Source organism: Montipora foliosa, chromosome 1, assembly GCF_036669935.1.
Source record: "Montipora foliosa isolate CH-2021 chromosome 1, ASM3666993v2, whole genome shotgun sequence".
NCBI lineage: Eukaryota > Metazoa > Cnidaria > Anthozoa > Scleractinia > Acroporidae > Montipora > Montipora foliosa.
The window spans coordinates 57,984,165-57,999,645 of NC_090869.1; the positions used below are offsets into that span (position 1 = coordinate 57,984,165).

A 15,481-nucleotide genomic window follows, 5' to 3' on the forward strand; every position below is an offset into this window, starting at 1 on the left:
TGCCCAACCATGGAGGACCAACAACAGTGGAAATCGAGACACCACCACTTGTAACACACAAGAATTCCAGAGAGATTCTGCAAGGAATAGACACCTGCGAGAAGTTTGAAAGGTTGACAGGAAAAACAGTCTGATTCTCTTTCTTCGTGTGGATGGAACAGCTGGTGCCAGTATACATGACAGTACAGCTACAACAATTGAGAAGCCATCTGTGGGGGTGATGGAATAGAGAGGGTGTGGCTGGTTGCTGTACCATTTCCATGCAAATTGGGCAAGCTGGACAAACACTCTGGAGGCGAGGGGCATAATTTATTTGGAAGTTTCCACCTCTAGTAATTGGATGCAACTCAATAAGTAAGAAATGTGAAGAAATACAGATATGATTTCTGAAAGAACCTATGGCACTTCTGCAATTGAAGATTGATAATCAACCACTAGAACTTGTTACTTCTCACAAAGTACTTGGTCTGGTGATCCAAACAACTTAAAATGGAACAATCATATAGATGCTACTATCACCAAGGCCGCTTAATGCCTTCACATACTCCAAGTGCTACATGTATGTAGAGGGGGCTTTGAGACTAAAGACCTGGTCACCACCCATATTACTCTGATATGCTCTTTGCTTGAATATTGCTGCGTAGTATGGCACTACACCCTGCCCTCTTATGTCTCCAAAGAGGTTGAGCAAATATAGAAATGTGCTTTTAGAATCAACCTGCCTGCACTTTCTTGTAGTGAAGCTTTACAATTTCTGAATCTACCTAGATTGGATGAAAGACGGAGCAAACTTTGTTTGAATACACTGGAGAAGATCTCAAAAGGGGGGCCACTTTCCAAACTTCTCCCCTTGCTGAGGGCGTGCACTCACCACATCTAACGAGAAATGTGAAGAACTATATACAATATCTAAATGCAGGACTGAGAGACTATGACGTAGTCTCTTCCCAAGTACACACACAATTTCTTACTTTAATATTCATTAGTATACCGGTACATAGGTTTTATATGATTGGTCCAGTCCAGGAAGAGCCTCACAGCATGGACTGTGTTGTCCAGCGAATCTTTGCGAACCATGACTAGAAGAGTAGAATCATTGGCATACTTGTTCAGGTCAGTGTCATCATCAGTAGTTTCCACATCATTTAAATATTTATATCGATTAAAAAGATAAGAGCAAGGCACAATGAAAGCCACAAAGCAAACCACAATGCAAGCCTTACCCATGTTGGCCAAGAAGGTAACCTAACTCCCACAATTCTTGTTGCTTTGGTCTGCCTCTTGTCTGCAAGTTGTTTTCTACAGAGCTGCGTGGGCTTGCTGTGCTCGAGCCTCCACTTCAATCTCTTCAAGTTGTTGGAAGGATTCTCTGAGTTGTTGGCAGGTCTCTTCCAAGCCCCTTTGAGCTGTTGTCAAGCCTCTTCAAGCTCTTGTTAATCCTCTTCATGTTGTTGCTGGGTTGCCTCAAGCTGTTGCATGTTTTACTTCTAGCTCTTGCTGGTCCTCTTTGAGCTGTTGCCAGGCCATTTCAAGCTGTTGCCAGGCCGCCACTACTTTTTCTTCTTGCATGGCGTTTTTGCCTCAAGCCCCACTGTTCTGCATGCAGTTTGTTGGTTTTCATCATGGTTGACCTTAAGGCATACTTGGCCATGCTGCCATCGCAAAGTCTTTCCCACAGTTGGAGGCTGCGTTTGTATGTTATATAGGCAGTTGACACCACGTTCACCTTTTTGCATGGTGCTCGGGGTGAAGCTATATTGAAGGCGTTGATCGAGGATTGAGCACACGCAGGGTCTTGCATTTGCTTTTGGCAGCGCATTTGTCTATTTGGGCATAGTGGCCAAAGAAATGTTTGCGTGGTGTTGACCAAAGAAATGTTTTCCTGGTGTTGGCCAAGAAATGCCTGCTTGGTGTACCCGTGGAGTGGAGCTGTATTTGTTGCCATGGCTATAGATTTCATCAACATGTAAATCTAGGCTCAGTAGTGTTTAACTGGTTGCCAGCTAGGTCCGGGGTCCTTCAGGGTGCTTAAGTAGGGCCTATCCTCTTCCACGTTATGGTAAATGACCTTAGCACAAACTCATGTGCTACAAAGATGTGAAAGTATGTGGCTGAAGATTTGTACAAATAGTAAATCCTCCTTCTTGTAAATCCTTCCTCCTTGTAAATCCTCCAACAACTGGATGAAGCTTAATGCCAAGAAATGCAAAGTTTGTTTCCTCATGGAGAAAGAAACAAACTTCCCCCAAAAACGTGCCCTTCGTATAATAATACCCAAGAACATTGTATAATGTGGCATTAAAGTCAGCTCGTTGTTCCAGATTGGATGCAAGACTCAAAGCTTTAGGTATTTTAATACATAATTTTAATCTTATCTAGTAGTTTAAAACTACTACTGATGGTGGCCCACTATCAAAGCACTTGACACAAATTAGGGCATGTGCACATGGTTATTCATTAAGAAACAATAATAGCAGAACTCAAGTGAAGCTATGATCCTCGCAGTTATGAACACAATTTTAGCAATTGTTTACTGAACATTTGAACCCACAAATGACTAGATTGATAGCTCAGTTTGTTTGAGTGTTGCATTGCCATCGCGAGGTCACAGGTTCGAACCCCTGTTGAAGTCCTGAATTTTTCGGGCTTCTCTTCGCAATTGCTAAATTTTTGTTCATAACTGTGAGGAACATAGTTTCAGTTGATTTCATATCTGTAGTTCACTATATGATTCGTTTCAAATTATATCATTTTGTTCGTTAATAGTACAACTAGTTATAAATGTACATGTAAAAGAGAATGTTTAAATTAAACTCAGTTGTTTTTCCTAGGCAACCCATTCGAGTAATAATTATTGTAAGTTTCAATAATTTTAGATTTATGTGTTTTTATTATCTGTGATCTCTTTTGGTGAATTTTTTGTGCACAAGTATACAATTACATATATGTAACTAATATTTTCGATAATTGTACCCAGTCCTTTCCAATTTTTTCCACGTGGGCCTCATTTTTGTAAACACATTGTAATTCATTTATTTGCAATAATGTATAATGATAATAAACTGCATAAACTAAAGTAGCATTTGTTGCCCTATAGTTGTAGTGTATTTCTGGTGGCCATAGGTTTGACCTTATAGTTGTGGCCACTTGTGGCTTCCAGTGGGTATATAGAATGGTACAAAAGTGCCCAGTCAGTATGTCGAATGACATAATGGTAAAAAAGCCAGGTTGGGTATTTCAAATGGTAAAAAAAGCCAGGTTAGTGCACCTGCTTGTGCTGAGTTTGTCCATTACATTATTATGCTTCTAGGATACTAAATGAACAGCACTGTACAGTGTATTATGGTCTCATATTCTGCATGTTCACTTGGCCTTTTGTGTTGAAATGATGTAATAGTTAGACTAATAAATAAAACCGGTAAATAATTATTGTGGTCTGTTTCAGAGAGGAAAGTAAAATTCCAGGAAACCAACTTGTAGAATGCCACGAATGTCATTCTCTTTATCATCAGGTAAGGAATTACGTAAACTGGTGTTTCAGTTGATTGCTTAAGTAGGCCAAAAAAAGCAATGAACTGCACTCAAGAGGCTGTTAGTTATTACTTTTTTGTGGTACATGTGGCTTGCATTCCCAAATGTTACTGTCTTTTTCCAATTCCTGCACTTGATATTGAAGACATCGCTGAAAATGTACAAATTATTTATTGATGGCTTAAAGCGAATTTCAATCGAGTGTCTTAAAACCAAAGTAATTACTTTGGCCAATCAAAAAGGGCCGAGACAATCCAGTAAACCAATCAAAAATCGAAGTAATTACACATAGCCGGCACAAAGTCCCAGGAGTCAATTGGTTAACATGACTTTAACCCATTGACTCCCAGGGGTTCCCCATTGACAAGTGAAATTGTCTGGCATTAGACAGAGTAAAATACTAAGTCTGGCCGGTTTAGACCGGTTTGGACATCAAAGGATAGATAGATAGATAGATAGTTAGATAGATAGTTTATTTAAATATACCTAGCAGCCTTGAGGCTGAATTGCGTATATTACAATAATGTAATTAAATAAATATATTATGTAACCTATATAAGAATATTCAAAATTATAAAACAATTAAAAAATCTATGAGCTAAAACCTATCTATATTTAAAAGCTATATTTACATTATCTACATAGGTTTCTAGGAAACGGTCGTTAATTAACTGTTGTTGTTATATTTAATGGTGGAGGCCATCATGAAGGTGTTTTTAAAACGGTTTGTCCTCCACCGGGGGATTTCGAAACGCCTGTTACGTCTTAAATTGTGCTTTGGATGGTTGGCACTAGGCAACAATTCACGAAGCCTGTGATTGTCGTTTTCGATAATGTTGCTAAAGAGATTGCGGCAGCTGTCTTCCATATAAGCCATGATAGGTGGAATGCCGGCAGCCTCCAAAATCTCGTGATAGTCTTGGCCTGAGCTTATAATAGAGAAAGCTCTTTTTTGAACGCGCTCTAACTCCTGCTGCAAATATATAGGTAATGCATAATAGAAAACAGGAGTCGCGTACGTTAATATAGGGTTAAAGTCTGTCTTTCCAGGTTTGTGCTTTCATATTTCTAGGAAGTCAAACTACAGCTGTACACTTCACTGACAACAGTATTATGCAGTGGGTTTAGGAGCATGGAAGAAGGGACATAAAGCTTAAAGTCTTGCCTTAAATGCAGCATTTTGATTTTTTTCCTTTATATGTTATAGAGGTGCCATGAGCCACGAGTGATGGACAGTGAAGTGAATGATATAAGACATGTTTGGTACTGTCGTCAGTGTGTCAAACGAATGAGAGAGATGGTATGCAGTTATGACTTGCATCAAAGTTAACACTGTGATCTACTGTTTAAGAATAACCCCCCCCCCCCAGCTGACCTCGATGAGCTTTTAACTTGAGCCCGCAATGTGGTCACATGATATTGGTCACATTGGCATACATGGAGGGGTGGACGGACGTGTTACCCGCGAATGTTGACCGACGGCCGCCGTTGCTGTTGCTATTGCACATGTTTCCTTCCCCTCACACTGTTTTCCTTGGGGAAACATTGAGATTCTCGGGAAACAAAATGAACTGTTTCCCTCGAGACCAGTCATTAAGTGTTTATTGTCAAATGTTACATGAATAACCTTTTTAAATCTTGCAACCAAAAGCAACTGTTTTCCATGTGACTTTTACTTTTGATATTTTCAACAATCTGTATTCTTAGGTATGGATGAACATTGTCAATGCAGGCATGGGTTGATACATGTAGTTGTTGATAATGCAACTGCTACATTGTTGCATGGCAACCAAATGGCATTCGGTGCACAAGATTGTGAATCCACCTAATAAACCTTAAGGGCTTACACAACTTTAACAATCTATGTTTCTTTATATCTTTGCAATATTTTTAGGCAAGCAGTGCATCCCCAAAATCGAGACCAGCAGAGTCAACAACATCGAGTAAACCGGTTTCATCATCCAGTCGACCCACTCCAATGGCTTCCTTTAAAAGGCCATCTATCAGTGATGTGAAGGTTGGTTTCATGATGGTGATGATGAAGATTAATCAAGACAGTTGAAGTTGATACATTTAACCAGTGAAAAGCATAGTAACCTTACCTGCTGCACACGGTGACCCGAAAACACTGACCCCCGGTCCATGGACTACCCTGACGGACAATCCAAACGGACTACCCCAAAAATACTATTTCAAGAGAGTACTATTGGTCGTAAGCTGCGTCACAATTAGTGCTAAGCCTAAACATCCATTTTAAACAGCGTTGGTCGACAGTATTTAAGTCTAAGCACCCATTTTAAAAAGGTTAGCTTTCAATAATTGTTGCACCAGTTTCACTTCACTTACATGAAGTAATCAGCCATCACAACAATTATTGAAAGCTAACCTTTGTAAAATGGGTGCTTAGACTTAAATACTGTTGACCAACGTTGTTTTAAATGGATGTTTAGGCTTAGCACTAATTGTGACGCAGCTTCCGACTAATAGTACTCACTTAAAATAGTATTTTTGGGGTAGTCCGTTTGGGTAGTCCATGGACCGGGGATCAGTGTTTTCGGGTCACCCTGCTGCACATCTTATGACATTTCACATAATGTGAACTTATTCTTTATCGTACTCTTTACGTTTAATAGGATTTTAATGACCTTGCATTTGATTATCTCTCAGGTGGCTTCATGGGTCCGTCCGACATGTGTTGACACCTTTATTTTAATAATTTTTCGAGCCTTTCTGAAACTGCTTTAGTTCGAATGAAAGCGGTAGCAATGATCACATTTCACGTCATTCCTTATGACATTTATCACTGGGTTGAGTTATGTTCGAACCCCACAGAAATTCTGGAAAAGCAAGATCTCTTTTGTTGCTAAAGTGCTGCACAGCAGTGATAATCGTGACAGCATGATTTTTTGTCTAACCAACCAGATGGCGTCTTTAGCAATCCCTGTTGTTTCTTTCCACGAAGATACGATAATAAGTTATTTTTATTACTCGTAAAGTTCTAGAGGTAACAATATTTTAAAAAGCAATCAATCCCAAAACACCACTGGCAAGTGAAAATAAGAAAAAGGTACGCCCCCCCCCCCCCCCCCAAAAAAAAAAAAAAAAAAAAAAAAAGGAAATTTGCTCGAACCGTTCAAAACCGTGGACTGAAACATGCCTTATGATTCAAAACTATACTTTCTTAAAATTTTGCTTTCAGCCAATTTCTTCAACTGCAATGCATCAGTCATTTGCTATCCCAGCGCTCAGCACTAACACAGCATCATCATCATCTGCGGCAGCAGCAGCAATAGCACTAAGCGGAAAGCCATCAACAAGCAGCGGGTCATCCTCGTCACAAAACGTTGCCATGCAATCTGCTCTAAAACGGTTGCAGATGGTCAAAAAGAAAGCTCAGCAAAGAGTGCTTAATAATCAACAGATAAGAATACCAAGAAGATAAAATTAAAAGTAGATTATTATGGACTCATCACTCATGATTACAGGGCAGTAATTTTTGTGTGCAATAAAAAATCAGGGCCATGCTTGAAAGTTCATGTAATGGCAATTGGCTCAGCAGATGGTGATTGATCATGGAGAAAGTTTGGATAACAAGGAGAAGAATTGAAAGTAATGTTACAGCATTACATATTTATAGCCTCCTTGAAGCCGGAGACAACTAAAAAAACAAAGTCAATACCCAAACTGACTGATAATATCATTAGCAATGTAGTTTGTCTGTGACAGAGGCTGGATTGCAAGGGCCAATAAAAGATTTGTATCATTATTTAGAACACGTAAGAACGGTAATTATTTTTGTTTAATTGAACAATCATGGACCAATGTCATTTCAAGCTGATGAAATGATAATTTTCAATTTTTCCCAACATTGTAGTGCTCACTTACCTAGAAACTTAATTGGCTAACAAGGAAACTCAATTTGGGTAACCTCCCCAAGCCAGACTGCAAGGGCAGTGCAGATTGATTGCAATGTTGCAAAACGCGCAGACATCAAAATTACTCCATGTTTTCTTCTGGAAATCACATGGATTAGTCAAAAACGGAGGGAGAGCTATGGGCAACTGGAAAAAAATATTTTCTGGTGTCAATTCTTCATCATTATCCTTTTTAAGCCCGCGAGTTTTGCCATTGAAACATTGTCTTCCTATGGTTTGAATTACAACCATATACATAGTTATTAATATAATTTGGTAGGTCACATGATCAAAACATTCTTATTTGTTTGTACATAAAAATCTGGGATGCAGCAGGCAGCCACGGTAACAATTCGGGCTTGTTCCTTTTTCTTACATGATTTTTTTCCCTCGTAGTCACAATTGTGCCCCACGAATATTAAATTAATCCTTAATTTGTACAGGATTTCCCTTTCTATTTGGTTGTTAAAGGTTTTTTCCAAATGTTCTTTTAACGTTTTTGATTCCTTTATTGGGAGGAACGACATTGCGATTCCCAAACAGTGCTTTCTAATGACGGGTGTTGACTCACAATGGCCAAATGAACACACTTCTTCGATTGATAAATACTTGTCACAATGGCCTATTGAACACACTGGTTTGATTGAGTGGGAGTTCTAATCGCCGTACCGAAGTTTGGAAATACTGAAGGAAATAAAATTGGATTTCCCAATCCGGGGTTAATGTCTACGTTACTGGGATTTTGCAATGGTCTCCCATCCAAGTTCGAGCCCCACTCGAACGCGCTTAATTTCAGTGGAAACTTCAGACTTCTGATTCCTAGGCTGGCTCTTTCACTTGATCTCCTACCCTCCCGGAGAGATGAAAGACTATCCCAATTGTAAAATTATACGTAATCGGTTATGTAAATGACAACAAAATATCTCGCGAAAGAAAAAAAACCATAGCAGTGGCAATCAGGCCCAGAACGCTCACATGCTGTGTGAGTCAACACCCGCTAGCAGCGGCACTGTTTGGGGATTCCATCGCCATTCCTCCCAATACAGGAATCAAAAAAACGTGAAACGAAGATTGGGAAGCAGCGTTTAACAACAAAGAACAACAATGAAATCAAGTAAAGAAAAAGAAGTAAAAATATATACATAAGATTAGAAGTCTTCCGCGGGGACAATACGCAGTGGTTTCCCATGAACGGGCTTAAGTGGAAATCGATCATGTCAAAGACATTACCAAACCGACAACAAAATGAATCCATTTCTTCCATTACAGGAATAAAAAAAGACGAAGAAAGAAGAGAAGAAAATAGCTTCAACGGCCAAACAAAATAAAAAATGAAATCAAGTTTAAAAAATAATTAGATATCGTCGTCACTGGGACTTCGCAGTGGTCTCCCATCCAACAACTAACCCGACTAACCCCATTCGAACGGGCTTAAATTTAGTAACAGACTAGCATCAAATTGATTGGTACGTGATAGATCAAGTCAATGACATTCGGCAACAAAAGGTAAATCCATGCCTCCTAGTTCTGAAATCAAAAACGTGAAAAGAATATTAGACAAAAAGCCTTCAACTACCAAATACAAATCATAAATCAATACAAAAAGACACATTACCCTATTTTGTTTTATACACAAACCAAAGCAAGCGAATGAAGCGGCCGATCTCCAGTCAGTATTCCAAAGTAATCTCACCGTTTAATCCTGACATTCCTCAAAAAGCCTTAGTAAAAGTCCAGAGTTTTGAAGCAAGCAACCGTGGACACTCTTTCTGTTGGTGTACGTTGGATCAGTGGCTTGATCTTATCGGCGTAATTACAAGTTGAGAAGCTAAATATTTCCTCTTCTCTCCACAACATTTCTAACGACATGCAATGAATTCCTATCGAAAAACTATTTTCCAACAGACTCGGTCCGTAAGGCCAGAGAAGCTTTTTTTAATTTCAAAAGGCAGGACAACTGATCCCAACGGTCTTAATATCCGGGAAGAAATATTAGATTTCAGTTTATCATCTGGAATTTGCTGGTACACAACTTTGCAGGCCTCGGATGCCTCGGACGGTCAAAGATGCGAATTTGCATTGCTCCATGTTTGGGATCAGTGGACTTAAATTTGATACAAGCACGGCAACGCCTGATCCAATTCCTCACATCTTTAGCTATATTTGAACCAATTAAAGTCGTGTGAGAGGACTCCATTGGTAGCCTTACGTCTCCGATGCATTCCTATGGGCGAATCATGATAGACCCGTAAGAGATGACGTTGAAGTTGAATGTCATTGGATACCATAACACGGTAGTGATTCGGGTCCTCCATCAATTATTCATCTCGAGCGTAGCATTGACAAACCGTCAATGACAGCTGATCGCTTAGCCATGTGTTTAACCCATTGCAAGTGTTCCTTTGGAAAGTGGAGAAATATCTTGATTTGAGCTATGGAACTTGACTAACAAATTGCACCAGTGATCCTGCAACTGTTTCTTTGCAAAACTTGATCGATTGCGGTTTAAAGATTCACCAGATTTTCCAGATTTTTCTTGAAAATTACAATCTGCGGATGAACTCTCTTGCGATTTACTGATTTGTGGGGTCTTGCTCTGGCTTGGAACTGAAGTTTTGAGTTGAAGCTAACGCTTTCGCTCACATTGAGTTCTCTTAGGAACAGCAGCGAAACAACCTGGGTCTAGGCAATCAGCTTGAGGAATAAAGTTCTGGGTTATGCGTGCGGTATACATCAACTGAGGTTGCGATAATCATGAAGACTGTTCTCTGGAGGTATAACAACATTGTCCTCTGGAATGTTCTCTTTGACGGGGTGTTGGCTGAGAACATTAGGAACAACATTTCGTTCACCTTTCCTGTGTTCAATGAAAAGTTAAACTCAGCCATGCTGATCCATCATCTTGCCACTTTTGCCTGATGTGGTCTGTGGTAAAAATATCGAGGATCCGTTGCTAGGATTAATCATAGTAAAATTGAATAGGCGTTCTCTGGTAAAAATTATTAAACATACGAGCTTTCGACAGCCAGTCTACTGTCTTCAGTCTTCATACTTTTAATAGTTTTTAACAGTGAACGCCTATTCAATTTTACTGTTGTCTATGGTAGTTAACCATGCATTTAAGATTTGCATGCGGGTCTGTTACAACTTTACTCCTCGGCCAGTCATGTAAGAGCGAAACTGTTGGAGTCCGCATTTTACAGCAACGAGTTCTTGGTGCATAGTTGTCCAACGTGATCCGTGTAGTGAAAATGTTCGGGATGCGCGGGGCGAAGTATGCCATTCTTTTCCTGAGCCAACATGGCTCCACACCCAAGCTTGCTAGCATCCATATGTAATTCAAACTGAACGTTCCAATCCGGATGGAACAACATCACATCTCGGCCAGTGATGGCTTCCTTCAAGTCTCAGTTGCAACTGTCATTCTGTTTCTTCTGTCCACTGAAATGATACACCCTTTTTGAGGAGGTTTCGCAAGGCTTTTCTTCGGGTAGACATACAGGGAATGAAGTCTCTGAAATATCCACAAAGCCCACGAAAACGTTTGACTGCAGTTTGTTGGTGTGGGCGTGGATAAGATTGCTTCTACTCCTTTGCTGATGGGTCTTCGACCTTCTTGGGTGATTCGATGTTCCAGTATTTCAATTTCCCTTGCGAAGAATGTACATTAAGAATGTTTGAGTTGCATGCAAACTTTAACCAGTCTCTGAAACAACAACGAATAATTTGCAAGGGCTTCCTCGTCCGTCATTGTCCACTGAGTTATGTCATCCACATAGACAACAAGCCACTTGTGCAGATCATTTGCAAACACAGTGTTCCAATCCGCTGAAAAGTGTGTACAGAATGCTGTTTTACGTTAATCTGACTTTCGAATAGGAATTTACCAATAAACCAATGACCAAGTCACATTTCGCAAATACTTTTCCTTGGCTTACAGCATCCAGAACGCTAGAGATGGATGGGATAGGGTAAATATCTCCTTGTGTCACACTGTTGAGGCGACGATAGTCCACCACAAATCTTGGAGGTTGCAGTTGACCTTTTTCCGGAGGTTTGCGAACCAGGATGCACGGAGAACCCCATTCTGACTGACCTGGTTGTACTATCTTGAGTTAAAGCATCCGTTCGATTTCTGTTTTGATTGCTCTAAGTTCAGCTGGGCTTTTCTTTTATGGGTGATTGTAAATGAGAGGAGCATCCCCTGTGTCAATTCTGTGCTCAGATCCCTTAACAGCTCTTAGTGGACTCCTAGGGAGGAGAAATGCTGTAGGCTATTGAAAGATAGGTTCTTTGAATCGCTTCATAATATCTGCATCAACAGTAGAATACTCCGGGCCATCTAGATCCAAAGCTTGAAATGTAGCATAATTGTAATTCCTCTACTGGAGTAAACTCGTGACCTTGACTATCAAGTTCTAGTACGTCATCACAGAAGGGAGACAACATTGATGAGCTGAGACCAGAAAGTTCCATTTCTTTCGTTTGGACAGAACGTTTCCACTGCTTTGGTGCACAAGAGCAGTCAGCCACAATGCTTCTTCCCAGTGTTCTTTGGAAATACTGATGAAGGAGGTGACTGTTGTGTGTTTGTCCATGTAAGCCATCCATCAGCAAGTTGCCTTGCATTAGTGTCAGCTGCTTCTTCAGCAATATCATCATTTGTCATGTCCCTAATGTCACCTAGAATGAAATTCTCAGGAATACTCGTCTTCAGTTTAGATACCACTGCCAAGGTTGTGCAGTACGTGACACTGCTTATGTCAGGAACTTCTTCTAGAACAAAATCTGGTGTTTCAGGAAGGTCTACGAGCCGTGCATTGTAGCATGGATCACTGTTGGAGTGAGTGGTGTCTTGTGTCACATGACTTGAAATTTGGCTCAGATCAAAGGGACCACTGAGCATGTTAACACCTGGTTAATTTGTTTAACATCAATCCAAAGTGGTTGACGTACCACTTGATGACCCATTAAAGCTGCAGAAATTAAAGGGTGACACAGACATTTACACTGACGTGTGGCTTAGATGCTGTTTGTCCCCTTTCGTGTGATTAGGACGGATTGGGTGCTGAGACACTAGTAAATCCTTTAAGTGGATTGTCGAGGGAGCACTAGACACGAAACTGCATGCTTGGATGCCGAAAGGTGACGACAGGAACATAATGATCAACTAATGCTTGGTTTGCATGAAGGTGGTTCTCCCCGAAGAGTATTGGTCAAACATGATCTGGAACAACGAGCATAGTGAATTCAAGACAGTTTCTGTGTTTTTTTCCCATGTGATAGGGATTTCCATGGTGGCAAGTGGTTTAAGGATCCGCAGCTGTAACAGAAATGGGCTCCTCGAGGAAACAATACTTGAGGTCAGGACTCTAGAGGCTACAAAATCAGCATGCACTTCGCTCACAAGAGACAAGCAGCTCTCCAATTGCAAGGGCAGACCATCACCTTCAGAAATAATGGAGGTCCACAGAATATTGCGTTTTTGTAACTGATATTCTGGTTTTGCTGAGGTTGCAGGGATGGTAGCAGCAGGTAAACCAAACAAAGGAGTAGAGTTTGAAGGCTGATCAGAAATAACTGGAGCAGGTGGTCGTGAGGGCGAAATTGAGGTTTGGTTTGAAGATTTCACAGGAATAGAACATGAAGGATCTTTTGGACCCTGGGCTTGAAATTTCTCCAGACGAGTAGACAAGAGTACATTATCAACTCCGTTGATAAAACCAAAGAGTACAAGTTGCTGCCTGAAAGAAGAGACCTCATCGGATGAAGCACTACTGCGAGACATGCTTGTTGCGTGATTTTCAGAATGTCTAATAACTTTACAACTCCACTTAATACAGCGTTGGCACTTATGCTGTCGGCTATTTGAGCATTTATTGCAATCTTCCTCGCAATTAGATTTAGGAAATCGATTGTAATTGTTGCAGATCTCAGCTTTCTTTGAAGTGTCCTTGTGGTGTTTTGGGCAATACCTCGACAGATGATTTGTTTCCCACAATTGGGAGTGCTGATCTTGAGGTTTGAAAGCGGTCGAAGAAACAAACGCATTCGGTGGTGTTACTTTCCATTTATCCAGCGACTGATTTGTATTCGAGGCGGTGGGCGGAGTTTGCAATGACAACTCACACGACGAACAGCTTCGACGGTCTTATCGAGCGTTTAAAATTCTGAAGCTTTCACAACGAGCTGTTGAGCAATAATGGGATTCCCTTTACTGAAAGAAACTGTGAAATGACAAAGGTGGGACAACCGCAATTTTCTTGCCAAGCTTCGTCAGTTGATGTACCAGATTTTTGTATTTAAACGCAAAGTGCTGAACTGACTCACCACGCTCTTGTTTAATGGCGCTCAACTCGGCTGCTAATCGGCGGCATTTGCCTTTTTTCGATTCGCCGAACTCTGCAAGTAACCGTTCGATGCAAATGTTAAGCTTCTCCTCGGCCGCTTTTTTTTTTTGCATAGCCTTTCGTAGCTTTTTGGCTATCGACAGGACAGATCTTGGCTAGACGCCAACGCATTGGTGTTACAGAAGCAAAAAACTTGTGTCGGCGGGAAGATCAGATGTTTGCTGTCAGAAGCGCTCAAGGAATTCTGAAATGTCGTCTTTCACTCCGCTGTCTCGACGAAACGATGGAAGCTGAATGGAAGGCATGCGAAGACTTTGAGTATTACTGTGTGGAGACGCCGGCTGCAGGAACCGACTGGGACATGGTACCAACTGTTTGATTAACTTGAGACACATTTGTAGTTAAGTCCCTTCGCCACACTGACAAGTCCTGCCACGATGCCTTGCACTTCTTCGATTGTTGGCATGTTCGACGAAATAAGGACTCTCCACCACTTGTAATCGTGCTCGCGGGGGAGTTAGCTAAAGAACTCAGGCGAGATTAATGAAACTCAACTACATGATGAACTTCGACGACAGCAATCTTTGGTACACACGACCGACCCGCGCTTTTCTCTTCACCTGACCTCCAAGTCCCAATTTTTTTTTCTTTTTTTTTTGTTTAATATATCCACAAAATGCCCAAAATGCCACTACAACATTATGGGAGGTGGGGATGGGGAATCTAAGTATTAAGTATTCTAAGTATTCCATTAATTTTTGGCCTAGATATCCTGTATCCCGTTAATTCCGGTGGTTTATGTTTGTATCTTTGTAATGCCAGTTCGGTTTTTTAAATATCCCGCATCCCGTTAAGTTTTTCCCCAAATACCCGGTATCCCTGTAATTTTTCACCTAAATATCCCTTATCCTGTAACCCCCTAATAGGGACTCGTTGTTTCCATTTGCAAAATTAGTAGTAGCATTGATAATAAGAGATAACCTATATTTCTGTTTTTACAAGAAATAACTTCTAGTAAAATTAAAGATTTATCTTCCTGGTAATCTCTCACTGTTACTGTACAATTTGTGTTAACGGTTTGTGTATCCCACGGATACGCAATCACAGGCGTCTTGTTTTAAGGAAGGAGTTCTTTTCCAAAAGGGAAATGAAACGATAGGGCTTTTTAAACACTCCCAAATTGAATGTTCCCTCTAATAAGGTTTATTTTTGTGCAAATAGCAACGAAATATTAATAATGATGGCATGGTTTCGTTTAGATTAGACAATTATTATTTGAATCTCTCTTTCAATCCTTTTCATTATTTTTTCCCATGGGACAGACAGCTACTGCTTTAGTTAAACTAAAATTGAATGTGAAATTTACATGTGAAAATAGCAAAATATATTTACTTTAGGTGAAGAAATTTATCCCGGCAAAAAAAAAAAAAAAAAATTGGAGGCTAGAGTCACTTTCCCATTTCTTACTCGGGCTTCCTTTGTATGCTGCTATACCATTTTCTTATGTTGAGTAGTTCCAGTCAGGAATAATGAAGTGGAATTCTGGGTTGTTGGCTCTAAGCACCCACCTCAAGGTTTGCACGCAAACTTTTTTTCTGGAGTGCATGCTTAAAACAGGAAACTTGTTGTCCTTTGTGCTTAAAGCTAATGGTTCCAAATAAAGCCAATACACCAACACTGCTAATT

At 40.4% G+C, this 15,481-nt stretch overlaps 1 protein-coding gene across 1 annotated transcript in view; it reads left to right on the forward strand.

Annotated features, from left to right (window-relative positions):
• The window catches only part of LOC138002575 (integrator complex subunit 12-like), a 10,044-nt gene extending 2,311 nt beyond the window's left edge, over nucleotides 1-7,733 (forward strand). Inside the window, exons 3-6 of the mRNA XM_068848598.1 lie at nucleotides 3,446-3,512; nucleotides 4,739-4,831; nucleotides 5,426-5,548; nucleotides 6,731-7,733. Of these exons, the coding sequence (XP_068704699.1) occupies nucleotides 3,446-3,512; nucleotides 4,739-4,831; nucleotides 5,426-5,548; nucleotides 6,731-6,973 (526 nt within the window). The 3' untranslated portion in view covers nucleotides 6,974-7,733. The remainder of the gene's footprint in view (nucleotides 1-3,445; nucleotides 3,513-4,738; nucleotides 4,832-5,425; nucleotides 5,549-6,730) is intronic.
• The last annotated feature ends 7,748 nt before the right edge of the window (nucleotides 7,734-15,481 follow it).